Here is a 27,747-nt window from a genome sequence, read left to right as displayed (position 1 = left end):
GTAAAAACTTTAGTTCCCTTTCTTGTCCCGGCTTAAATAGAAAATGGAGCGGGTTTTAAACGTGTAAAATGGCATCTATTCTTGAATTAGTTCTCCAAGACAAACTGTCGAGTGATATTTTGGTAGCCTGGCTTAAGAATGATAAAGCGGTATACTATAGTTTGATTGTTTTATAATGATGTATTGTCAATGTCAGCTATAATCGTTATACATTTACATACCCCACCCACTACATTTGCAAATAGTGATTTGACAGATATATTTTACTGTAGGGTTCTACCTCTGTTGAGTGACATTAATGGTACTTACTGTGAAATGGAATTATAATCGTAGAAAAACATTGAAAATTTAAAAAAAAATCTTGACAAGTTCAGTCTGTAAATTTATTGATTATTTAACAGTTTATGATTTTCAGGCCATATATTCATGAATATAGTGCGCAGACGATATCCATAAAAAATTAATAAGGCACTGGCAGACAATAGTCAATAGTGACGCTGTTATGCAATAAACAATAAGAGAGGCCGTAGGCGTCTACAACGCTGGTATTTGAACTAGCAACAATCAGTGATTTTTAAAAAAGATCAAATCCAGCTTAAACCTTACTGTTTCAGATAGATATAACCATACTTATAACAAAAATGTATACTTTTATTATGTTATGTCAAAGCACATAGAATTTAACAACTCCAGATTATGCAAAAAATCAACATTCAGAAAGTCACTTTTTTCACTTTTCACAAAAAGCTGACCCAAGTTTTTTATTCCACTCTAGAATGTTTTTCCAGTGCACAATTCACTCCTGACTGCTTCTACAACCATCACTGACCTATCCTGTATCTTGTATTGGACCAAGCAACTTCTTAGTATGCTGCTAAGATGAATCGAAGTGCGCCGCGCCAAGACAGAAATACCTGAAAATAGGCAAAACATACATATAAGACATTAATATGGGGAAAAATGTTTATCACATTATATTTTACATTACTTTTATATAAATACATATTAAACTGACCTATCCCGTATCTTTTATTGGACCAGGCAACTTCTTAGTATGCTGCTAAGATGAATCGAAGTGCGCCGCGCCAAGACAGAAATACCTGAAAATAGGCAAAACATTCATATAAGACATTTATATGGGAAAAAATGTTCATCACATTATATTTTACATTAGTTTTATAAAAATACATATTAAACAGGTTAGTTTCTCAATTACGAAATGATAATGCACTGCAAGAATGATATAATGTCAGGTTAGAAGCTATGAAGTTACCCCATAAACCAACTGTTAATATAATTCTGAACATAAACTGTTAGCATGTGTTATTATTTTACATTATCTACAGAAAATAAACCGAAATAGCAAGCATTATTAGCTTTAGAACCAAAGAATGGAATGTGATATTTGTCGTTTAGTATGTAAAAAACTGCCTTATGTTTTATTAAAAAATAATTAACTTTTCTTAACTAAAACTCGGAAACTAATCTACTGTTCTAGGCAAGCAACATTTGTTAACATTATAACATTATAAAGCATCTAAACTTAACAACATGCTACATGCTTTTAGTATTAACTTAACAATGAAACATGAATGCTTTTAGTATTAACTTAACAATGAAACATGAATGCTTTTAGTATTAATGTAACAATGAAACATGGGTGCCTTTTAATAGTATTAACTTAACAATGAAACATGATTGATGAGGGATGAGATGAGAGTGTTAAACTGGCACCTGAAAATAATAAATGTTAATGGAAAGTTAACACTCTCCCTCAGACACAGAGGATTTCAACTGGAACATGTGCACTGTTAAATGTGTCTTACATGTAAATAATGTGGATTATGCCAACACCAGTTTCTATGTCAATATCTGAAAAGCTCAAATAATCTTCATTGAACTTTAAATACTGCTTAAGCTGATCTTTTATAAATAGCACAACTATTCTACCACAAGCTGCAAATCACCTTGTTTGTAATCCTGACATAAGTTATATGCATAAATAGCATCATCATTGTCATATTTAACATTATACCATTCTCCAAAGCTGGGAACCACTGATATAACAAATCCTTTATATTCTTTGCCATCAAAGTTGAACCAGCCCGAGGCGGACACACTCTGTCACGGAGTCAGTGAGTTTCTTCTGAAAATGAATTGAATACAAATGCACTTATTTTTTAAACAAAACCATTTGTTAACTCAGTTATACACATTACTTTCAGGTTTGACACTGGAACCAATATTTGTGCATGATAAATGAGAAGAAAGCCTTGCCTTAAATTAGTTTTGCTTTTTTTAGATTATATATTTAACATCGATTGCAAAAAAAATCTATGAAAAGTACGACGATTTTGAGTACGAAAAGGATATCACAAAAATGCATCAATTTATCAGACAAACAAATAAGATTCAATAAATGCATACATGCAATAACTCAATATAACCAACCTGCACCAAACGGCAATATTGTCATCTACCAGATACAAATCGCTGTTGCAATTACGAAGTAATACGCATTAATTTTTGTTTGCAATCGTTCCGGAAACGTCCACATTAGTAAGTGCTCGATTGGCAGGGGAGGTAATTTTATCCATTCTTAACTCCCCTCGCGGTCGCGCACCAATATTGAAAATAACCTAAATTCACATATATTACGGTTAAATACGGTGTAAATGTTACCCATTTTATTTAGAATGATGATCAAACTTCATTAAAACCACAGAAAGATCCGCGTATATGGCCGTTTTCAACAAAATCCCGATTTGTTTAGTTTTCAAACCTTATTCTCCCTACTAAAAATCAGCATTTATATAATATGTAGGTCATATACGCCATATTTGGACTTAATCCCACCCATTTATGCTAATATTTCATTTGGTTAACCTTTCTTTTCTTCGCATTGACGCGTATAAAATATGCTAAATTTCCGGGTCAGGTTTTAGCGAAAACACCGATTGCGCAATAATTGGCTTTGCACATGCGCGGTTGACGCTATTTGAACACAACAAAAGCGAAAAAGCACAAATTACACTAGTCCAAATAATTGTACGTTGACAGATTTTTTTAGATTTTTGATATGGCAAATCCTTCACTTACAAATTGTTTAGTATCAAAAGTGGGTAGTTGTTCCGATCAGGATTCCGGGTTAAAGCATATAGCGTCTATAAAATATCATAAAAACAAGAAATATTACCAGATAATGTTATTTTATATTAGTTCCGTACACAAAAAATAAATATCCAACTTATAATTATGAGTTTGACGGCTTTTCTTCATTTCATTCTGTCAAAACATAACAATATATACATGAAGGGCACCTGCAAGGCTTTAGGGCACAGTTTTAAATCGCTCGGAACATTTCGGCCATGGCCGAGTTGTTACGACTGTATAACGAGGTCTATCTCGAAGCTTTGTCGGAGGAGGCCGAGTTATTACGATTGTATCGAGTTGTTCCCCTTCGCATAATTGTTTTCTGTGTCAGTCAACTTTCGTTTTATTGGAAAGGTAAACAACTTGTTTTAATGCATTAAATGCTTGTTTAGTGCAAAATACCATTTCACTTACATGGCAAAATATGAATATAACTCTTTATGATCAATTTCAACCATAAAATACTTCACTTAAAACAATTTCAATATTTTTAAAACACCCCCGTTTTTTGCACATTCCCGTTTAGACGTTAGGGATTGGAAGAATCCCGTATAACACGTCTAATATTTTAGACTAAAATTACACTAACTGCGAGATTATCTCGAATTTATGTATTTTCAATGCGATATTTGGATTTTTAGTGTGATAAAGACTATTTTTATGCAAGAATTTGCAAAAATCGCTTTCTGTTTTAACCCTACATGTGCAAATTGAGCACTTCCAGGGATCTGGAAAGGTCTCAATTAAAAAATCCAGCAGAGACACTACAATCTATTGGTGACTTTGACATTATACTTAATTATATACAAATGTCTAGTTGATGGCTATGTACTATATGGATGTTACATCATATTAATATAGGACTTGCATCCATACTGTTAAAGAACATCTTAAAGAATTCAGTGAATTTTAGTTCAGCTGTGACACATTAACTTCACTCACCTGTTAGGTTATAGTGCTAGCATACTGAATAAATGTATGTGTTCGCAAACTTTTATGACAGTTTTGATCTGAGTCAGGTACAAGTGTGTTGTCATGGTTACCTGAAATCTTATTGAGCATTTGATGAAATACACAGTTTTTCTATCATTATGGATTGCACTGAACTTATTTGTACAAATTTGCGACTATTTCCAACATTTGTTCTTTTTTCATGTTAAAATTCCTGACACTAGACTAACAACCACTGTATATTACATTCGTCAGACATACTGATCAATGTACATAGTATGCATTTCCTAGAATGTATAAAAATAAAAACAACTAACTTTTCAGTGACTTTACAGAAATATTGGGGACAAAATGCATAGAATGTTGCTTTGTTTATACACCCATTTAAAAAATGGTACGTTATATAATTTTACCTGTGGCGTTAAGGTTTGCGGCTCAGTAATATAAGAGGCCTTTGTACGATCATCACCAAATTTGGTCAGAATGTGTATTTGCATAACATCTCAGACAAGTTTAATAACCAGCCATTTTGCTGAAGTCACTTAGAGTTATCCACGTTTTATTATAGAATTCACATAAAATCTGTTTTGTCCGATCAAAAATTTAGAATCATTTGTCCAATCATCATCAAATTTGGCCAGAATGTTCATGGTCATAATATCTCAAGACAGGTTTGAGTAACCAGCCCTATCGCTCGAGTCACTCGAGAGTTATCGCCATTTAATTATAAAAATTACCTAAAAATAATGTCTTGTCCGTTGAAGCACTTTGTCTAATCATAACCAAATTTGGTCAGATTATATATTGGAATAAAATCTTGGACAAGTTTGTAAACCAGCCATAATGCTTGAGTCACTCAAGAGTAATCACTGTTTAATTAATATATAAGTTACCTAGAATCAGTCTTGTCTGATCAATTACTTTAAAGCCTTTTTCCAATAATCACCAAATTTGGTCAGAATGTGTATGGAAAGAATATCTTTGATAACCTGCCATTTTGCCTCAATCATTCAAAAGTTATGACCATTGAATTGGCAAATACTGTATGATCAGTGTCCGCTCTATAGATTTGCAACTACCTATCAACAGACTAAGTGTCCTAAAATAAGAAAGGGAGTATTTTGTGACAGTTTGCTCTCTAGTTTATTGTTATTTTTCAGAACAACTGTAACCAAGTACTATCCAACAGCGGGCTCAAATTGTAATTGGGCAGATATGACCCTCATTCTGGTATCAAATGAAATCCTTAAGTCCTGACTGATTAAAAAATTATTGAACCAACATTTCAGGTAACAGTTCCAAATGAATTAAAAGAGCTAGCCAACGTAAAACAGGAGTTCATCCCGTTTTTCCTGAACTATCTGCGAGACCATACAGTCCATCTGATTCAAAGCTCGTCCTCGGCCACTCCATCACCTGCCAAAACTCCATCATTAAAAAAGCTGCAAAAGTCTGTGAAGCGTACCAGGGATCATGGAAAACGCCAACAACTGTTTGGGGCAAGTCCTGCAGGTGACGCAGATGATTTTCATAATCTGCCAGCATCTGTATTTTCACCCAACACATCCATAGATTCTCCGGGACACTTTAACCCTGTGAATCAGAAGGGAGATAGGAACCATGGGAAAGGGTATAGAGGTCAGAAGGCTTCACCCCAGTGTGGCAGTCAGAGAAGTGGATACTCCCAACAAACTCCCGAACAGAGATCTAAACAAAAGTTAAGTCTGGCCGAGTTCATTACCCCAGAGCAGGGCGGCCAGTCTTGGAAAAAGAAATCTCCACATTCAGGCAACAGACGCGAATTGTCTTGTAGTATGGATAACACTCCCACAAATTTTGCAACGCAAGGGAGAAAATCTGGTGGGAAGAAGAGACATAGTTACAGCCCTCTAGTTCAAAATAGTGTTACTCCCAGTGAGAGTCCTGCCCCTGTTTTTTGTCTCACTAATTCTAGTGATTTCCCACCCATGGGAGGCGAGGGAAAACACTCAAAGAAAAACAACAGGAGATCATTAGATTCAAATCTTCCTGTATCAGAGAACTGTGATAACAAAACATCTAGGGTGATAAATTTTTCAAACACTAAGTTGGAACAGTCAAGTGGAATTGGAAAATTTGCCAGAGACAGACTGCAAGAAGTGAAAAGAATTTCACCAGTAACAATACAGACAAATAATTCAGGGCCAAGGAGGATAACTCCAACATTGGTCAAGACAGACAACTCTGTACAACAGAATTCTGCATTTCTAGGCCCAATAGATGAAAACGAAAAACCAAATCCTGTCTTCCAGAGTTCTACTGAGGTTCCCAGCAGTTCTGATGTGCTGCAGGAAGAGCGGAAACTTCTACAGTGCGTAGGAGCTTTATTTATGGAAAAGCAATTACATTATTAAAATATACATTGAATGGACTCTGACTGTTAATGAAATTTATATAATAAGGGATTTTTTAACAAATACTTGTTCCTTGTTTTAACTTTTTAAGTGTGTTGCTTTTCCATGCTTAGGTGGTAGTATCAGTGAGAAATTGTAAAAAAGATAACATACAAAATTACTTTGTTTATCCAAACAAATGTGTTCACCATCTCTGACTGATACTGCCACGCATGGTTCCACTATGTTTATTAACAACTTTCTGGTTTTAGTACATAGTTTACCAAAATTGTAACCTTAAATCTCAGAAACAGTAAAAACAAGAAGGTCATGTGTTAAATATCTGGTCAAAAACACTTATATTTATACATTTAGTAATGACATTCATTGTAATGCCATGTTATACTAACAATATAATTTAATGTTACTTCTGTTTGCAAATCAACTTAGCATTTCAAGTTTTACTCTCATACTATGAGTGTTGCTTTAAATCCGCCCAAATCTGTCGATGAATTACAAATTGAGTACTAAAGTTATTGCATGCTGATACCTCCCACATTAAAGAAGCTGACTGATTTCGCATATGTCCTTTGATGTAACAGCAGGAACAGAGAACTGAAACAGCCCCACAAAACATTGATACATGTACAGTTTGCATTTGTTTCTTATCAAACAATCACATGAATCTTAGCTATAAATAAATCTCTAACTGGCACACTGACAAGCAAACTCTTTCGAGTGCCAAAACCTGACAGTTCAATGCCACTTGTGGGGCGGTACAAATTGACCGTTTCTTCAGTGTAAAGTGACATTGTGAACATGCTTTTTAAACTGGCTGACAAGTACATTATGCATATTTTTTTTGCAAACAGTAGTTTGATAAATATTGAATATATAAGATAGAAAGATAAAAAAATCTATTTTATGTTCATTTAGAATAGTTTACAAACTTTTAAATGGTGCCAATTCCACTTTTATAACGGCTGATTTGTTAGAGATCTATATTAAAATTCCTGGCTTCCTTTAAGGACCTTAAAGATCTTGATCAATTTCATTAATTACTTTGCCAATGATCTCAATTTCTTAACATCTTCTACATTGTATTTTACAGGGAACAGAAAGCTAAGTCTGGCAGTCGGTCATCTGAAGGCCCCACCCCCCAGGGTAGGCCCACCACAAGTGTGGCCACGCCCACCAAGCTGGCTCTGGAGCACAGCACAAGTGTTGTGGAGATAAGGGAGGCATGTCTAGGAGAGGTCACTCATCTGGATAAGCTTGATACCCTCGTATCCCTGTATGCAAAGTGCTTGGAAGGTAGGAATAAAACCGTTAAAGATACCGTGTTAACCCACCTTTAAGGCTATCCGCTTTTAAGACGACCCCTAAACTTTGCCCCTGAAATCTGGTGGTATTGTATGTTTCTTGAATAACCTTGATATTAGTTTTCACTGTCTGCATTGACATGTTTCTCCGAAAGTTAAACAACAAAATTAACCACTATTTAATGTGGACTGAGTCTAGACTTCACATATTCAAACATTTAATGAAATTGAGCGCTAGTCCTGTTGAACTTGCTATTAATCCATTGAAAAATGCAATGATGTGCTATTAATTATTTACAAAATATAAGCTTAATGTTATTCAATTAATGATTTAATTGACATCTTGTGACTGACCAATTACTTGTAAGTTGTTCTCCTTGTAGGTAATCTGTTCCCAAATATGGTTGTGGAGCTGTATTTCCTTGTTCAGCTGCTTGCAGCTCGGGGTGGGGAGGTTGAGGATACATTTGTGTATGGAAATGGTTAGTATATGTACTGCAAATATAGATGTCGTAATTGTAAACTTTTCTCTTCTTTAGGCAAAACTGTCTGGTATAGTAATGGCCTTGGCTCAGTAGATTAATCCTATTAACTTAAGGTTTACTAGTTTAAAGGTCAAGGTCACTGTGTCCTTTGATTGAAAAATGAATGATGGGCTGTCCCACCATGCAACACATACAATTTTCAAAATTCTAGTTTGATGTGGAACACTGAAAACAGATTTGGAATAAAAATTTTCCTTTCAAAACTGAGCATCAGAATTAAACAAGTGAAGTTGGACCGCAAAACCATTCGTCAAAATTGGCGAAAGCCCACAAGCCCTGCACTGGTAAAATGCTTTCCTGACATGCTCAAATTTGGGATTTAATATAGCAGGGCTTGTTAAGAATTTTGATGCCAAGCACTTGTGTTGGAATTGGGCTTGTTCACCCAGAGTCTAAAGTCAAACTCAGAATCTGGAAACAAATCAGTGGTTTCATTTCTATGTGTTGAAACAACTTCACTAAATCACATTTTTAACTTCATTTTAAATATTGCAGATGTGATAGAGGTTAACTACTTATCTTCCATACACAACACGGTCTACTTTGCTGTTAGCTCTCTAGACCTGCAAAGAAGGTATGCCATATTCTGTTCTGCTGGTGTTGGGGCAACTTATCAGTTATATGCTTTTTTCAACAAGTTATTGGTACATTTATTCCTGTTGTACATCATAACATGTACTTGAGTTTTATAATGTTTAGTTGTTGGATTTTTTTACAAAGATATCAACATTGTTTGAGCTTTATTTTACACTTAAGCTCGTGTACTTGAACATTATAAATTGACGAAATCTTTGCTGATCATAAAATAAATTACTGTGCTATCCTACAGGTTTGTGTGTATGGTGGACCGCTGCACGTTGAGATTGCTCCTTGAGAATGTGCGAGTGGCCACATTCTCCCCGGATCTTCTCTCATACCTAGAACACTGCTACAACAAAGCTGAACTCAAGGTACTCTTAATAGCGCAAATTCATAGGTCATATATTTGAAACGTACGTACCAGTGTCTGCCAATGATAAAGTAATGGAGTCTAAAATTTTAAAACTTTACATTCCTGAATAAAAGACCTGGCGAAATTTTAAAAATCTACTGCACAATATATATATATATATATATATATATATATATATATATTAATTTAAAATTACTAGAAGAACACTGAGTGACTAATTTAGCACTTTAAAAAGAAGGTGACCTTAATGTTATATATTCTTTTCAGAAGGGGTCAGCATTTCTGAAGTCTCCAATCGGCAGTGTATCATTCCAGGCTGATACAGATAACAGGAAAAACTTCCCAACTGACAAATCCTTCCACTTGTTCCGAAAACAGAGGTGGGAAACATTTCTTTCATGCTTTACGATGAAATATGGGGTTTTAACAGTGAAATAACAACAGTGAAAATATCAATTTGATATTTTCACTGCAAAATAAGGAGTGAAACTTTCAGAACTACTTTTAAATTCCTTTGTAGTTACTTGATTTGATCAAAACAGAACACTGGACTTCAGTAAAGGATGTCAAAAAATGTTTAAAAATTAAAGAAATGTTTTATAAATTTAAATAAATATATATTTGGAGATTAACAACTCACTGTTTATTACCGGTTATCCCGTTTTTTAAACATTTTCCTGATCTTTGAAGCTGAATGTTCGAAAATTTGCTTTCATAAAAACAAATTATAGACAAAAACAACTGTTCAAACATGAATAGAATTTTATATTTTATCGTTCAAATGTATTTTTAACTGTTTGCCGTTGTAGTACATAAAATGAGCTTCCTAGAAAATTCACACAACAATTTACAGATAGATCCGATATTTTTTACCCCATCCACACCTCAAAATTTGTCAACAAACTAGCGTGGCATTCACTCTTTATCTGGAAAACAAACCTGTTTTAAAGCGAAACAGACTGGTCTCTGACAGTAAGATGACTGAATATTAATTTACTATGAAACACATGCAGTCTTAAACTAAGAAGAATGTTTAAATCCAATGAGTATCCGCATTTGTTTTGCCAACACATTTGATCTTCCAAATTTTCATTTATTAAATAGCGGCGTAGTAATTTGGTTATGTATTCATGCCCATCTTAAAATAAAAGTGTTTTCATTATTTTTTGGAACATATGTGCAATAATAAAACTTCATTGTTAACTGTTCATAAAGCTTTGCACTAAAAAGTGAGCGAATAATAAGCTATAATAATGAATAGCAGAGAACTATTTCTCAGCAAACCGAAAATAGAAAAGTTGACAGCTATAATTATGCATGAGGGGCGCCCCACGGGTAGCGGCGTAAAACCAACCCGTTCCAAAAAAGGGGGTTATTCAGAAATAAATAAAAAAAACTAATAAAACTCCGTAAATAAGCATAAAAGAAACAGAAAATTTGTTTATTTAAGTTTAAGATCATATTTAATTTCACTCGTGATCATAGAAAAACTACTATGTTTTTCTATGACACTCGTGAAATAAAATATGATCTTACACTGAAATAAACAAATATCCTCTATTATTAATGAGAAAATTGATATTTGTTTTTGTCACTACACAGATGTACTTTTCATGAAATAAATACACAATGGCGGTTCAAAACTTTGTTTAAGTTAACAACGTTATTTTCATCATTGTTAACTTTCATATCTTTTCTATGGCAGTTTCATGGACATATGTGTGTGATCTGCAGTACTTTTTACAAATTTTGAGAGAAGTGTTTCAGGTGTACCTGTTTAATCAAAATATCTCAACTCGTTGCAGTTCTAAATATTTTTGCTTTGTTATTACCCGTCTCGGGCTTTTACAAACTCAAACAACTCAATGACAATCTTTATATTCTGACCAGTAAACTCGTTGGTATGGCAATTTTGTTAAATCACAGGGATGGCTTTTACGAGTTGCTACGTGAGTGGGAGGCTAGCAGAATGAACCCGAACTACAAGATGCGGGAAGTGTTCGGGGATCGTGTACGAGTCATCTTGGGTGGGCAGACGGACCTCGCCAACATGATCCACTTTGCGCGGCTCTTCATGTACCAACTTATTGCGGTAAGCCAATGGTCCTTGACTCAGGAAAGCCTTCAAGCTAATGTTTAATCTCAGAAAGTAGAATTTTCACTTGTTTAATTGATATCAGGGGGCCTCAAGTTCAGGATTGGAGCTTTTAACTTCAGACTTTTGTTTAGTATTTAAGATTGTTTTGTTTTTTGCATTGACATTTGCCTCAAAAACAGTAGGAAGTACCTTCAAATGATTTTGGAAACAATTTCAAAAGGGTCAAAGGCTATTCTTCAGGATTGACAATTATCAGCTGTCAAATCCCCCTTTTGTATGTTACATTTTAGCATAAAATGGTATTTTAAGCAATTTATCATAAATTGTTGTTAGAGTCTTAAATATCACACTCTTATATGGGCTCTTTATATTTTGCTTAAAATTTCCTACAATCTTCAAAATGTATTGATTAATGTGATTTGTTATCTAGAATCCTAATGCTTTAATAGTAGATTCTATGCCCCCATATGTAGATGTGCAAGGGCGAAGGTAGCATCAGAAACAATGACGACGATGAAAGTATCGCCCTGCTCAGCCAGCTCAAACGAACAAACCCAGAGAAATTCAAACGGTATTTAAAGAAATATTTACAATAAATATAGTATTTATTGAATGTTGGTTGTTTTCAGCATGAATTACATCTACCAATGTCTGACTTAAGTGAATTATTTTTTAAGTATGTGGCAGTAAAGGTTGTAAACAGCTGTCCCAATTTGTCTGTATAATCAGACATGGTTTTGTAAGATTACTATGAATCAGTCACAAAGAGAAAATAAGGTCATTTAACCATCTGAAGCAATAACAGAATTGATTAAAATAAAATCCAGATTAGAAAATGACTTTTTGATTGATAAATTATAGGTAATGCTCAATATGATTAACATGTAAATGTTTGCATGGTTCAACCAGTTTCAATATATTCCAGGCTGCAGGAACGCTTCATCAAGCCGCTGAGTGTAGGGGGACCCTGTCCTGGCCCAACTTTCCCAGGCATTCAGGAGTTCTTCAGGGACTTTATAATGGTTGGGTGTAACCCACAATTGAACCAACACCTTAATGACATGTTTACGGCCAAAGTTTTGGAGCTTAATGACACAAGTTTTGCCACACACGATGATGAGGATGCAGCTGCTGGAAATGGTGATGACGAGGTAGTAAAATACTACTTGTACATTAATGTAAAGAACTAGGTAACTTAAAAACATCTTCAAAGCAATTATCATATATGTCAACTTATTGCACTGTATTGTGAGGTTCATGTAGCTTAACATTGATTGTTAGAGAGGTTGCAAAAGTTATCTTTACAAATATGGCAACCAGTGGGTAAGTGTTGTGAGGTAGCTAACCATGGAGCATTGTGTGTGAGGGTGGTGATGTACCTACCCTTAGCCATGTACTTCATAAGACTACTTGTACATATTATGATAATTTTTAGGGTTAATGCCAGAAGGTATTAAGCTGCATTAAAATACAGAAGTTATGTTTTATTATACCCCCACAAACGAAGTTTGAGGGGGTATATAGGAGTGAGCTTGTCGGTCGGTGTGTGTCAGTCGGTCGGTCGGTCTGTCGGTTTTCATGGTTTCCGGACAATAACTCATGAAAGGCTAGACAGATTTGAAAAACTTTTGGTACACAGGTGTAACATCAGAAGATACAGGTCAAGTTCGATATTTGGGCTGGTGGGGCGATGGTCACGGTCACTGTTACTAAAAATAGAAAAACGGTTTCCGGACGATAACTCATGAAAGGCTTGAAAGATTTGAAAATGTTTTGGTACACAGGTGTAACATCAGAAGATAAGGTCAAGTTCGATATTGGGGCTGGTGGGGCCAAGGTCAAGGTCACTGTTACTAAAAATAGAAAAACGGTTTCCGGACGATAACTCATGAAAGGCTTGACAGATTTGAAAAATTTTTGGTACACATGTGTAACATCAGAAGACACAGGTCAAGTTCGATATTGGGGCTGGTGGGGCCAAGGTCAAGGTCACTGTTACTAAAAATAGAAAAACGGTTTCCGGACAATAACTCATGAAAGGCTAGACGGATTTGAACAATTTTTGGTACACAGGTGTAACATCAGAAGATACAGATCAAGTTAGTGAGCTTGTTGGTCGGTCGGTCGGTCGGTTTTCATGGTTTCCGGACGATAACTCGTGAAAGGCTAGACAGATTTAAAAAAAAATTGGTACACAGGTGTAACATCAGAAGATACAGGTCAAGTTCGATATTGGGGCTGGTGGGGCCAAGGTCAAGGTCACTGTTACTTAAAAAAGAAAAACGGTTTCCGGACGATAACTCATGAAAGGCTAGACGGATTTGAACAATTTTTGGTACACAGGTGTAACATCAGAAGATACAGATCAAGTTAGTGAGCTTGTCGGTCGGTCGGTTTTCATGGTCCGGACAATAACTCGTGAAAGGCAAGACAGATTTTAAAAAAAATTGGTACACAGGTGTAACATCAGAAGATACAGGTCAAGTTCGATATTGGGGCTGGTGGGGCCAAGGTCAAGGTCACTGTTACTAAAAATAGAAAAACGGTTTCCGGACGATAACTCATGAAAGGCTTGACAGATTTGAAAAATTTTTGGTACACAGGTGTAGCATCAGAAGATACAGGTCAAGTTCGATATTGGGGCTGGTGGGGCCAAGGTCACGGTCAATGTTATTAATAAAAGAAAAACGGTTTCTGGACGATAACTCATGAAAGGCTAAACGGATTTGAAAAATTTTTGGTACACAGGTGTAACATCAGAAGATACAGGTCAAGTTCGATATTGGGGCTGGTGGGGTCAAGGTCACTGTTACTAAAAATAGAAAAATGGTTTCCGGACGATAACTCATGAAAGGCTTGACAGATTTGAACATTTTTTGGCAGTAACCTTGGAGTTATGGCCTCTTTTCAAAGGAATGGTTTGCCATTCCTGTGTCCAGGTGGCATTTGAGGGTATTCATCACTCCTGTGACAGCTCTAGTTTTGATGCTGTTGAGCTTTAAAAAAAAAAAAAAAAAAGACCAAAAAAACTGCTTAAAAATTTGTTGAATATATGTGTAGTTGGTGAATCTGTTCTTAACAGGAGAGAGAGGTGTTTGTGTCAGTGTTATTGAGCCTGAGACTGGTAAGCAAGTTCCTGGGCTTTGTCACTTTTCTGCCGTACCAGTCCACAGACCGGATCCCTGACAGCATCGAAACCACCTACATCAACACAAGAAACAGGGTGAGACCAGGGCTTAATTATTTGCCTTGTTAGTTAGGTACTATTTAAGGGTGTTCCCATTTCAAAGATGTGTTTAATTTACATAAAACTTTCTACATGTTATTTGGCAGTTGATTTTTTCTCAAATCATCCTTAGTAGAAATTGGCAGATTTTTTTTAAAGGAATTCAAGGTAAATAAAGTGTCTTCTTGCATAGTCAGATTGTAAGATGATATTTACATTTACCTTAAAATCAGCCAGTATTTTGATAACAAATTGATACATGGTGTGAAAATCATAAACTCATCTCCCATTTTCAGCACTTACCCTCTGTAGACCTGAAGGCATGCCTGTGTTCTGCTGTTGCCAATGGCAATCTGACCCTGACAGTCCCCTGGGTGGTGGAGTATTTATCCATGATGGACCCACTGGCGCCAAGACTTGATGTCTTCCAAGAGGTGTTACTGCTTCTGCTTTACATACACAGGTAAGGCACCTCTCATTCATTTAAAATTATTGTTGACATAAGGCACCATTTCCTATGCAAAAGGCAAATGTTTTTAGAAAGCTAACCCTTAACTATATGATACAATATTAATGGTATTGTCAAATGTATCCAGTTCAGGTTTATGTTTCTCAAATCTACCACTTTCATGAAATGGAGCAAACTATTAGGGAAAAAAATCCCAAAAACAAGAAAACCTTGGCCATGATTTTTTGGCCTCCCAAGAAGATCACTAGTACTCCTTCTTATTCAGGGGCTTTTTTCAATAACCAACCTAGATTAAACTTAAATTTAAGAACAGAATCTGAGCATTTTGATTGGATTGTAAAATTATTTCGCCAATCGGCTGAATGGAATTACTGAGGCATGTCTTAGAATAAGGATAAGAAATATATTGAATACTAGCCCAGGAAAAAGACTCTGTTTGAGTTTTATGAGCATGTAAATGGAGCTAAAATGAATTGATATAAATTGACCATTAACAAATATCTAATATCTTAGATGCATTAATCTTTGTTTTTCAACATGTAAATCAATAAGGATGCTGCTACTTCAGATATGTGTGGGTACAGCTTCTTGATGAACCTAGTTACGGAAATCTGCAGGTGACCGCTCTCATCAGCTGGCTAATGGAGGTTTGTGTAGTTATTGCTTTGATATGCATTCAGATTTATATCCTGAAATCATACATTTTTCAGCGGTCCAAATTTTAGGATTAAAATATGGCACTAAGAGAATCTGCAATTAAGCAATAAATATTTTTCCTTATATTTGAATAACAAACTACAGTTATTTTTGAGACTGATTGCTATGAGCTTAGTTCAAAGAACCTTTCTCAGAACTGTTACATAATTTTGATAGTGCAGAGTTCAACCTTGATGGTGTTTGGCCCACAAAAATCTAGTAGTTCCGTTCAGTTTTTGTATATGATCTCTCTCTCTCTGTGATAAAAAAACTGTCTTGAATATGTCATATGACTTGTATCTGGAAGGTTTTACAAACAAAATTTCAGAACTCAGTGATACCAGACGGCATGTTTTTCTACGAGATCCCTGAAAATATCAGCACATTGGTCAAAGATTCCATGCCTTCCCTTGCAGCCTTGGTGAGATATTACCTTCTAGTTATATTCTTCAGTTATTCTAAAGTACAGCACTGGTACAAAGCTCTCCAGGCTTTCTCAATTTCTGAATTTAAGAAAGCAGGGCTTGTTGAAAAATGTTAAGGTCACCCTTTAGTAACTGAGAAGGATAGATGAGCACATGAATCTGATAAAAGGCGTGCAACAAAGTTGAAGACTAACCCCGTTTAATTCAAGGATTTTAGTCATTACTTCAATTATCTTAAATCTGTATAAATGTTGCAGATAGAAACATGTTGATTTCTATTTCATCAATTTTGTATTAATTTTTGATACTGGCTTAAAATCACTTGCCACAAATATGGTATATGACTATATAACAAAATATGACACTTATAAAGATTATTTTAAAGCATTGATCACAGTTATTGTCATATGGATGGACTGTAGTATGATATCTATAATTTGTAATTTTGGTGTAAATTATGATTAACCATTTCCTGCAGGATAACAGAAGTTTTGTGGACCAGTCTCTTTTCTACACATGCTGCCCATACATTGGTGAGTATAATTCTGCAATTATCAAATATGGCTTTTAAATAAAATGTATAAAAGTAGAAGTTTACAGCTGATTAGTGGCAATGGAAAATCTAAAAGTGGAAAACATAAGTTTATTCAACACTTGTAATAACAGTACGGTATATAATACACATATAGATATTGTCCCAAGGTCCTTATTTAACTCATGCTTTTCACTGAATTTTTTTTCTCGAATAGTGAAAGCAGTAGTTATTTCTTATCCAACATTTAAAATAAATGCAAAAGATTTTATATACAATGTACATATATAAGCCTTTCTTCCCATTTCAGGTGAATTGAAAACGCTGCTGGTAGATTTCTCTGTTGGCTGCAGCAGCAAGATATCTACAGTGAGGAAGATCACCCCGATATCTGCTGACATCCCCACTCAAACATCAATCACTCACAGGCAGTTGCAGGTAGGGAACTCGGGGTTAATTATTTCAAAAACTGGCCCCAATTTCTCGAATCATCTTAAGTGCATTATAACAGAATTGAGCTGTGCTCGTTAGTTTTGTTTTTCTATAATTTGCTTAATACTTTCTTCTTTAAGTGTTTGTAGACTTTATATAAGAATTCTTCTTATGATGATAGCAATAAACCATTTTGCATTTATCAAAATTAAATTTAAGTATGTATTTTGACTGATTGCTACTTAAGTCTGTTTGGATTGAGAAGTTTCAGGGGAAAAGGGGCCTGAGAAAATGTTGGGAGCAAAACCATTCGCTTGGTATGCTCTTCTTGTTATGCCCCCCTTCGAAGGCCATGGTGCTCTCCCAGTGATATCTCAACAAAGCCTGGACCTATGATCATCAAACTTGACTAGGGGGTTGGGCCTGACCTGTAGAATGTGTAAATTAAAAGGGGTCATCGAGTCAAAAGTTAAGGTCAAAGTTAGCTTGAAAGCAAAAAGCTTGTCACTGCCTGCACCCATGGCCCTGAAACTTGACTCTGAGGTCCATGCATATTTCATTCAATTGTCCAAAAAATCCTAACAACATTGCGCTCAGGGGGGCATAATGTTTGGAAAAAAATTCTTGTTCACTTTTTAAATACCGATGACTTTTTATACACTGCACCATGGGGAAACACAGTTACATTTTCATTGAGACAAAACATTAACATCATATTGTTTGCTAACGTCATATTACCTATACAGCCTGTTACTGCTTGTAACAATTCAAATGATTTCAGTGATGCTTTTATTCAAGCTATAGGATTCCACTTTATTACATACATTTTAGTTTAATTTCAACCAATTGTTTCCTGTAGCTCCAGCTAGAGGAGAACTTCTTCCACAATCACCCAGCGTCCATGAAGCGGGTGGTGGATTTTGTTGCTGATCGGACGGCATCTAACTTCATCAAGAAGTTCCGGGCAGGGCTGCTCCACACATCAGTGGACCATGGAAAGGCCATGGTGCTCGAACAGTTACTGTTAGCCATGCCCGAGGGCTCGCCAAGTAGCAAGTTGAAGGTAAAAATTTCGCTCCTGAATTATTATTTTTGACTTAGGGCTATTCCAGTTAAACATATGTCCCACCCCAGGACGGCAAAATAAAGAAATTCTGTAGGGGGTAGGTCTTTTTCTTAATTTGCTACTGTAGGGGGTGGTGATAAGTCCAATTTCGCTTCTATAGGGGGGCGTCATTTTCTTTTTTGCTTCTGACCGTATCTGCTCATTTATATTCACTGCCCGATGGTGAAATACCGGTGTTTTTTTTTATCCATATAACATATTTTACCGAACGTCGTGTACAGAATTGGTTCGGATACAAATTTTCGCGATATTACGAGTCGGTTCCGCGGTACCAAAAATCAGAAGAAGTTGCGTCCCTTGACAACAAGATGGCGGAGGCGCCAGAATTTGTAAAGTCGTGGTCGAAGACCAACCTACAAAATTGGCTAGAAACCAATAGTTGCGCCGCATGTGTGGATACGTTTCGTGGTAAGTATACCAAATTGCAGTGTTCGACACTAACGGGGTCCCGGGATCCCGAGGACACCAGTTTTTCAGGAGGGACACCTGAACTTCGAAGTCCGGTATTCCGTCGGGACACTTAAATTTCTGACTGATAAACGCTAAATATCAATAAATAAGTAGCATTTAATTAATTTATTACCTAAATTCGGGCTCCCTAAATTTCTTGACAGCACATGTCAAAACAATATTATTAATTATCATTATCGGACTCATCAAAGCGAAAGTATAGCTGACTATTTGACTATAGTTACGTCATGAATCTATAAATAAACAGGTCATTTCACAGGCGCATGCAGGTTAACGCTTCCGTTTTGTTGTTTACATTTTAAACAAGGTCAGAGCTGACGGAGATTTATTATCGGTAAAATGCTTATGTGGAATTGTTTTGCTTATGTGTCAGAACCCCCCAAAAAGATGCCAACTCTGATGATACCTTTTATATAATATGATGCGACCTTTGAGTATTTACAGTAACATTTACGACACAAAAGAACTGCATCCTACATTCAGCATTCTTTGTTAATTGGCATTCAACTTATCAATATTCTTTGTTAATTTTCAAGACATATATTTTATGCCTTGATAAAAAATAATAGAAATAAAATTTGCAGGGTTTTATTCATTAATTCAATAAATTTATAAAATTTTATGACTTTTTGGCGCGAAAATTAACATGTATACACAATTTTTGGTCGTCTGCTCTTCCAGTATGCACTACGACTGTTGGGCAGTCTGATTGATTTATCAACAGCTCTACTAAATATTGATTGGAGTTTTCACAAGCCAGATGTAATATTCCTACAGTTTCTTAATGAAAAGCACCGACATTTGACAAGACCCTGAACCATGATGTATTTTATGCGTATTTTCCAAAAATCTAAAAATAGTAACAACATCAAGTTTTTGTTTACATTGTATCCATCTCTGTTTTTGACTGAAAACAAAAGGGACTTAGACATTCTCCCGCTTTTGAACACAATCTACCAACTTAGAGACCAAAAATATACCTCACTGCCATTCAGTGCTACTAACCTGTCATTACATGCTGCTGAAAACATGTATAATAATTATGGTGGTTTATACTTGCATTACAAATTGAAAAGTAAAAGGATGTTGAATTTAATATTAAAACAGGCTCAACAATGAAAAAATGTAAAAAGTGGAAGGGACTCCTAATTTCAGGAAGGGACACCTGATTTCAAATGTTGGTGTCCCTTCGGGATCCCTTGGAAAAATGGTTAGTGTCGACCCCTGAAATTGACAACAGTTGTCTAGAATTTTATTAGAAATCATAATTTGTACGTATTGCGTAAATGTTATAAATCCGAATGTTTCGTCCCCTTAACATTTCGACCACAAGGTATTTTTAGGTTGTATATAATTACATGGGTGAAAGTTTCAGCCTCATGTGGCTTAATATGCACTTATAGCAACATATGAAGAAACAAGAGAACCGTGGTGTGTAGGTTATAGTCCATATAATGGAAAATAACCAAATTTATTAATGGAAAATAACAAAATTTATTACAAGCAAAGACCAGTTATAAGTTTTGTTATTTTCCATTACATGAGCTGTAACCGACTTATAGTTCACCCTAGTTTCTAAGCCAATCATCGAACAAGGCCGTATACAGCGTGCCCATTGGCTGCTCGAAGTTCATTTGGCGCGCGCCATGTCTGTTGACCTAGTTATAATAATTAACTTATTGGGTGCAGATGTGATCTTATATGAAACCTATTCGAGCAAAGATTTGAAAATCTCTGGGTGATGATTGGCTTAGAAACTAGGGTGAGCTATAAGGTCCTATATATAGCTCACCTGATCAAAGAGTTACAAAAGAGTAATTGCAAATAATCTTTGCATATAGACGTATAAAAAAATAAACTTCTCAAGGGGGTCCGAATTTGCTCAGAAAATATTCTAAAGGGGGTTCTTTTCTCATCAAATAAACTTCTGAAGGGGGATGGTCCATTTTGAAAGTGCCTTCCTGGGGTGGGACATATGTTTTACTGGAATAGCCCTTACTGACAAAAGGTGAGAACAAGATTTCGAATCGTGCAATTCTGTTATATGGTAAAATAAAATTGAGATTTTACTGTCAGAGTATTTTTTTGATATAAGGGCCTGTTCTGGCTTATACCCAGGAAACAAAAATTCATATCAAATTAAAGCTGACATCAAAATAGAACTAATAAATCAATGTAATTACTTCCTTGAGGTGATGGAACTGGAGTAAGAACATTGTGTTAAGTGTTTGTCTTTGGTGGTTTATGGGTCAACATTCAGTCCATCTGACAATCTGTGGGGCTTCTGATCTTCTGTTTTTCAAGAAAAATGAGTGGTAATGTCTTTCGACTTTGTGTTTTCATTTGAAAACTCAGTTAATTATGCATATAGGTCAATATATGTGTAGAAAGTCCTTTCAGCCAAAATATTCAATCAGTCTGTGCTCTTCCAATGTGTTAACAATGAAAGATCAAATGTAATTAATGTTATTTTAAAAGCATGACATACATTTGATACATAAATGATATTGTGTTACAGGACCGTATCCCCCTGGTGACGATGAAGGTAGCGCAGGATTTGGTGGCCAGCATGAGGGCACAGGTCTCAGTTCAGGCTCCAAGGTAGAGTTAGCCATAGAAGAGTGGTCAAAGAGCAATATGTAGATTTTAAAAGAGCCTAGCTTGACACCAGTTGTTTATTATGGACAGTGTTTAGTGGGTCTCTTAAATGAGTGTGGTCCATTGTGACCAAAATACTTCAAGAAATGAAACCTTGTGCCCATTTCATCAAGGATCCTGGAAGTGCTTGTATTCCTCGGATAAATGTGAAACAGTGAAGAGTGTGAAATTTTATTAAACGACCCCTGGCGGCCAATTTTGTTTGTGTTTTGTCAATATAAATCCGTATAGGTAAGCTTCCTTTGGGTACTCTGGTTTCCGTACTACTTTAAACATTTTGGCATAATAGGCTGCCTGGTACCTTTAGTATGATAATTGAACTTAAATTGTCTTAGAATCATAGTGTTTGGCATCTGCGATAGCATCCTATACACAATTATTTACAGTATGTTATATGCAATAATTTTCCTCTACAGCTACTGCCACACCAAGGTTCCTGCACTTATGGCTCTGTTGCTGCCCGACGACCAGTCTGAGAACGTGCTAGCCATGGTATCTGGTATAGGTGAAAGGATTGCCGGAGAAAAGATCACCGCATGGATAAATAAGCATCTTACCATGGGTAAACTCAAGGTTTTACTCATTTTTATAGGCATGTATAGACAAATATGACTTCTAATGACTCAAATATTTTGTCTTGTGTTAAGGGTTTAACTTCATGTTTCATATTGTAAAGAAATATTTGAAGGAAAGCATAATATTTCAGCTGCTCATATTTGTACCAAGCTAAAGAAAATTACCTCTTGAAATTCAATATTGTATTTCTCTTTTTTAAGTCACAGTTGCTGATTTAATACTATAATTTTAGCAATGTACCAGTCCGAAATAATGCCAGACCCAGAGAAGGTGACAAAAACATTGTCGTCTGCTGGCCAGGACAGAACCAGTCCAGTGAAGAGCTTGTCTACTGGTAACCAGTCCAGGGAAGGGGAAATTATCAGTGCAACATCGCATAATGAGTCTCTCAAACATCCATCAGAAGTTTTCATAGATTTCAAGGTTTGCCAAAGTTGCTGTTAGTGTTTTCTATCACTATTGGAATCTTAAGTGCATTGCTTTAGGGGTTTGAAAGCTACAGATAACTTTTTACTTAGTGTATTGTACGCACTAATGTAATTTTGTTAATAGTATTGTACACCTCGGTTTTATTCAATTAAGTAAAATGATTGTTTAAGTCTACTTGCACATTGAATTGCAAATACATGTTTTAACATAGAGGATAGGCTTGATTGTAAATGCAGAAATTAACGATTAAAAACACCAGACATCGCTTACTTCCCTTTCTATTCTAAAACAACACTCATTATTAAAGTAAAATCACTACGTAGGAGTTGAAATGATTCCACACCAGTTTAACGGCCATCTTCAATTTTGTCAAAACAATTGTTTTTTGAAACAGTCACAAGTTGATAGTAGTAATGGTACACCTTTATAACAATTTGTATTCATACCAATTTGAACAGATGTTTGATTTTATATCATAAGTTGCAAATTTGTAGAAAAATGGAATGGAATGGTACAGGACAGAACTTATTGGATTTATTCCTGATGTTGCTGTTGAGTTGTTAATTTTGTGTGCAGTTGACATGGCAATGAAAAACTTCCCTTAACAGTTCAGATACCCATATAAGAAGTGAACAATTTTCTCACAAAAACTTGCTTGCTTTATTTAATTGAAAAATGCTCACATGTGTACTGGTAACAAAGAAAGACTTACTTACAGTATTACTTACTCTATTTAACAGGACTGCATAAAGAATGTATGTCTTCGCGGAGCTAACCTGTCAGAGGAGAGGGTGTGGTCTTTACTTGGGGAGACCAGACGGACATTTGAACACAGGCGGGACATTCTGCCGTCTGTTCATAGGTCCTTCACCCAGCTTACACTGGAATTACTCCTGTATCTCTGTATGTTGGTTATACTGGTATTTGACACCCTATGTGTATATTTAGCTTTTTATGATGCATTCTCAATGAGACAATCTTTTTCATATCAAATGGTTTCGTTTGTTTTAAATGGGAAATTAAATCATGTCATGTTTTCTTCTCAAAACTTTGTTTCATCTTTAGATGTTTTGTTATTTAAAATTTTACCTGGATATTATTCAGTGAAAAAAATAAGTTAATTTCATGGCCTTGGTGTCATTAGAGTGTTTGATGTAGTTAAAAAAAATAACCTTGGCCAGGCTTTAAAAAACGTTATGCCCCTTTTTTGACTAAAAAGCAACAGACGTGTGTTTGCATTTAATCTGCAGCTCTCCTGTTACATTTTCACAGTATTCAAATTGAAACATTCACATGAATTGTGAACAAAAGCATTAATTACATTGTCATGCAGTTAACAATTGTTCCTCAGTTTAATAAATTTTCTCTATTACCATATTCCAGTAGTCAGTCAGCCTGCCCTGTACAAGCGGTCTGTGATAGAGGAGTGTACCAGTCTATGGAAAACTGTACTTCACGACAAAACCAGTCTAGGGCAGGTCTTCTCAGGAAGAGTTGTAACACTTGTCAGCCAGGCTTCCGATCAACAGGTGAGCTTTGCACCAATGAAAATTATTGGATTTTATAACATGTAAATTAAGTACTTAATTATTATGCTAGGGTGAAATTGTATGTGATGTCTTTAAAAAACAACAACATTGTAATGTTCTGATGTTAAGGACTGATAAAAAAAACACCATATATCATCCAACTGATCCAATATATGTTAACTAAAATTTCAAAGAGGTTGTTAAAGGTGAGACAAAACAACAATTAAATTATTTTTGAGGGAGTTACTTAGGTGTAATTATTCTTTAATATTTTTCACTTTTACTTAAGTACTGTTAAATCGTCCCTCATAAATGCAATTTCATGTTTGATTTTGTATCAACGACATTTAAAGCTGTAAATGTATGAGTAATATCACATTTTAAGAAAGATTATTAATCTATCAATGATCTTACAATATTTTATTGTAGAATGCTTTTGACAATATCAATTATCTCAAAAGACCATGTTCGTATCATAAAACTACTCATTTCATTGATTTCGTTCTATGAAGTATACTGAATGATGGTCACCGATTATATGCTTTTATATGTTTGTCATACACAGAAAGCATGGAGAGATTACACCCAGCTTCTGTCCGAGATGTACAAACTGGGTCTGATGCCACCGGGACAGTTAACAGACAGTGGAAATAAGTTTATCAACAAAATCAAGGTGCAAACTTTACATGTATTCAACTGAAATTCTTGTGCTTGTTTTCGTTGATCCAATCATTATTTAGGGTATGATACACATACATGTATTAACCCTTTTGCATTCATCCATGTGAAAACTATTTTGACACATACTTTTATTTTTTTCTTAACTCCTTTGTTTTTGCTTGACATTCACAAAAGGTTCAGAGTAACAGTGCTGAATTGGTGAAAATTAGATGCTTGATATAAACAAAAACCCATATAAGAAGAGTACAGTTCCTTTATCCCTGTTTCTGAACATAGTCACATGTATGTATCATCTCAAAATCTCCTGTATTTCTAGGAGAAGGAGCTTATCACCAGACTGGTTCACTGTCTATGTGAGGTTGGACAGTCTATGAGTGACACAGAAAGAGCAGAAATTCTTGGTACCAGTCTTCAGCTCCTCTATAACATGTTACCAGAAGACTGTGATGAGGCATTGCTCATTTTGAAAGCCCTCGGATTTACGAATAACAATAATGGTATATTTGGTGCAGAAGATAAATTCCTGTGATAAAAGTGACTAAGCATTGTGTTCAGTTGTGTTCATTATGAATAAATGGGGAATGTTAGAAAGAGTGATCTCATGCTAGAAACTCTTAGAGTGATACTGGTATTTGAAATCAATAAATAAACATGTAAAACAAACACAAATTTTGAGTGATAACTTTAAACTACTATAAACTAAATATTACATTTATGGAAAATATTAATTACTGATAACAAGGTTGTAACAGTGTATTTAATAGCTGAAAATGCATAAATATTAATGACTGGTGGGTCCTTAAAGATATACAGTGATCAACTATCACCTCATAAGGAAGAAATACTTTGTTTTCTGCACCTTTCTTTTAAATTAAACACAGTATCCCTTTGAATCATTGTTTTTAATATTTATTCATCCTTTTTTGGTAAATTAAAACAATTGTTTTAAATGTGGTACTGAAACATATTCTATTACCGGGTAATGTGGGTACGCTTATTTGGGAGTAAGAGTGCATCTTTAAGTTACCCAGTACAATGATGGTGCTGTCAGTGCATAGTTCGACTGTTTTCATCAAAATAGTTGTACATGAAGATCAGGGGAAAAGCAAGAAAAACCATCTCTCACACCTCAGATAAGTAGATTCAATAATTTAACCATGCTTGAAATTCTTATCTTGCCCACGTGCGAAGATAAAATGCCCGTATGGAACTCCTTTTTAATGGTCGCCGCATTGTAATTACCTCCCTTGTTGAACTCTGTGGTGTGTAGCATCATGGAAACCTTGTCTTGTGGCAATATTCAGAATGCTAATTAACTATTTCTCACTTGAAATGTCACCATAAAACAGTTTTCACGCACATTTCAAGAAATAATGCTTCACTCTCCTTAGAACTATTTAAAAACCGATTTGACTATTAACATAATCTGAATCACTGCGCGCATATCCATGACAACCAAGAATTATCGCATATCCATACGCAATTATTTTTACTTAATTTTGATAACTGAGGTGGGAGAAAAAGCATCTACCATAGCCGCTCGTGTAAGATAGGTTAATCCCGACCCTCGCGCAGGGTGTTTTGCGGAAACTTGGTAAACCTCGTTTCTGAAAAAAAAACCTACGCTCGGGTCGGAATGAACCTATCTTACACTCTTGGCCATGGAAGATACTTATAATCTTGGATCAGCCTTTTTATTGAACATGTGCAGATTTTAGAAAATGTACCAAAATCAATAATTGTATCACATCTTTGGATTTCATACTTAATAAGTCATTTTTTGTGAATATGAGTTACTAGTATTGCATACTAGTAATGATGACTAGTGTAATGGTGATTTTCAACCAAAAACCTGTTGGTGCGTCATTACTTAGAGGACCTGTAAGGCTTTCAGCAGTGTTTTGTATATATTTCTAAAAAAAATGCAAGTTATGTGTTCTTATAATAGATTCAGGTGCAATATATTCTGTTACATGTATAAGATTTGGTGAAGGACCTATAGATAAAAGGCAATTTCATTTGTAATCTCGTGTAAAACATGTGATTTATTTATGATGTGAAATTGTAATTTAATTGACAAATCTCACTCAAACTTGGCATTGACTTTGTAATGTTACTGAATTGGATGTATGATGTATGATTGCACATATTGTGCTTTATTGATCAGGGGCCGTATTCATAAAACCTCTTGGTGAACATTTTAAACTTCGTGAACATTTCCGATTTTTTTTACGATTATTTCAATTTCTCTACTTTTCATCACAATTTTTTATATGCTATTATTATTAAAACTATTTTCTTGCTTATTTTCATATTTTTGGTGAACAAACATATTTTTTTTAAATCAACTTAGAAGGAATGACTTTTTCCAGTAAGTTGATTTTTTTGACAAAGATGCCTGATGATTCGGCCCCAGATAAAATGATCTGAAAACATACATCTAAGTAACTGTGATATTGCTGAGTTTTCTGATGATAATATTTGAAAAAAAAATAAAAAAAATACACAAACCGTTTTTCTTCATTCTTTGAAAACAGAAATTTAAAACTTAATTAACAAACTGGTGCTCTCAACCAGGTTCAGTTAGTCAACTTCTATTATTTTTACTTTAAAAATAATGAAAACCATTAGTGAAGTGTACAATGCTGTTAAGCAAAAAGAGTTGCTTAACATTTTATTTTAAAAACATGCATTGAAACATGATTTAATATTGTTATAATATCAAAGCCCATGACACAAAAATATTGGTTATAAATCAAGTGTCCTTCCCACTTGAGCTTTGTTCTTTTTAAGGTCTTATTTTATCATGATGCTCTACATTTCTTTAAAATTAATTGACTGAAATGCAATGAATGATAAAGGCTGAAACCAGAAGCATCGTTGTTGCCCGCATGCATTATCTGACCTGGGGTGAGGGTGAAAACGCATGACGCAGTCCTTTGACGTTCTAAAAGCCAGTTAACAATGATTTTTAAACAGCGTTCAATACGGGTGGGATATGAGCGTTGTCTCTGCAATCATGACACTGGGCCTTATGGCTAAAAGACGCAGCACTTCAGTTCTGCGAAGTTTGACCGAAATACTAGAGCTGTCACAGGCACGTG

At 35.2% G+C, this 27,747-nt stretch overlaps 1 protein-coding gene and 1 long non-coding RNA gene across 2 annotated transcripts; one reads left to right on the top strand and one right to left on the bottom strand.

The window, feature by feature from the left end:
- The first annotated feature begins 21 nt into the window (after positions 1-21).
- On the top strand, positions 22-27,169 carry LOC128208098 (codanin-1-like). The gene is made up of 24 exons (XM_052911440.1): positions 22-149; positions 5,394-6,454; positions 7,588-7,790; positions 8,182-8,280; positions 8,839-8,917; positions 9,173-9,293; positions 9,563-9,675; positions 11,222-11,387; positions 11,867-11,964; positions 12,319-12,544; positions 14,476-14,616; positions 14,916-15,082; positions 15,657-15,735; positions 16,113-16,205; positions 16,688-16,742; positions 17,052-17,179; positions 18,033-18,236; positions 21,289-21,371; positions 21,845-21,990; positions 22,237-22,427; positions 23,174-23,336; positions 23,817-23,962; positions 24,528-24,635; positions 24,960-27,169. The coding sequence occupies exons 1-24, from the start codon at positions 69-71 to the stop codon at positions 25,170-25,172; spliced, it is 4,164 nt and encodes a 1,387-aa protein (XP_052767400.1). The 5' UTR covers positions 22-68; the 3' UTR covers positions 25,173-27,169.
- LOC128208099 (uncharacterized) lies at positions 565-2,654 on the bottom strand. The gene is made up of 4 exons (XR_008256845.1): positions 2,452-2,654; positions 2,036-2,146; positions 1,016-1,100; positions 565-914 (listed from the first exon to the last, which is right to left on the bottom strand). It is a non-coding gene; the product is annotated as an uncharacterized LOC128208099 (long non-coding RNA).
- Positions 27,170-27,747: the final 578 nt, after the last annotated feature.

Source organism: Mya arenaria, chromosome 11 (genome assembly GCF_026914265.1).
Source record: "Mya arenaria isolate MELC-2E11 chromosome 11, ASM2691426v1".
NCBI classification, from domain to species: domain Eukaryota; kingdom Metazoa; phylum Mollusca; class Bivalvia; order Myida; family Myidae; genus Mya; species Mya arenaria.
The sequence above is the reverse complement of the archived record's forward strand: the minus strand, read 5'-3'. Positions and strand labels throughout refer to the sequence as shown.

What these genes read in the sequence shown, in the direction of transcription:
- LOC128208098 (XM_052911440.1), top strand. Translation starts at nt 69, where the DNA reads ATGGCATCTATTCTTGAATTAGTTCTCCAAGACAAACTGTCGAGTGAT. An exon ending in GTCTCAGTTCAGGCTCCAAG is followed by an intron (nt 21,372 to 21,844) that starts GTAGAGTTAGCC and finishes TTTCCTCTACAG; the next exon opens with CTACTGCCACACCAAGGTTC. An exon ending in AGTTTATCAACAAAATCAAG is followed by an intron (nt 24,636 to 24,959) that starts GTGCAAACTTTA and finishes CTGTATTTCTAG; the next exon opens with GAGAAGGAGCTTATCACCAG.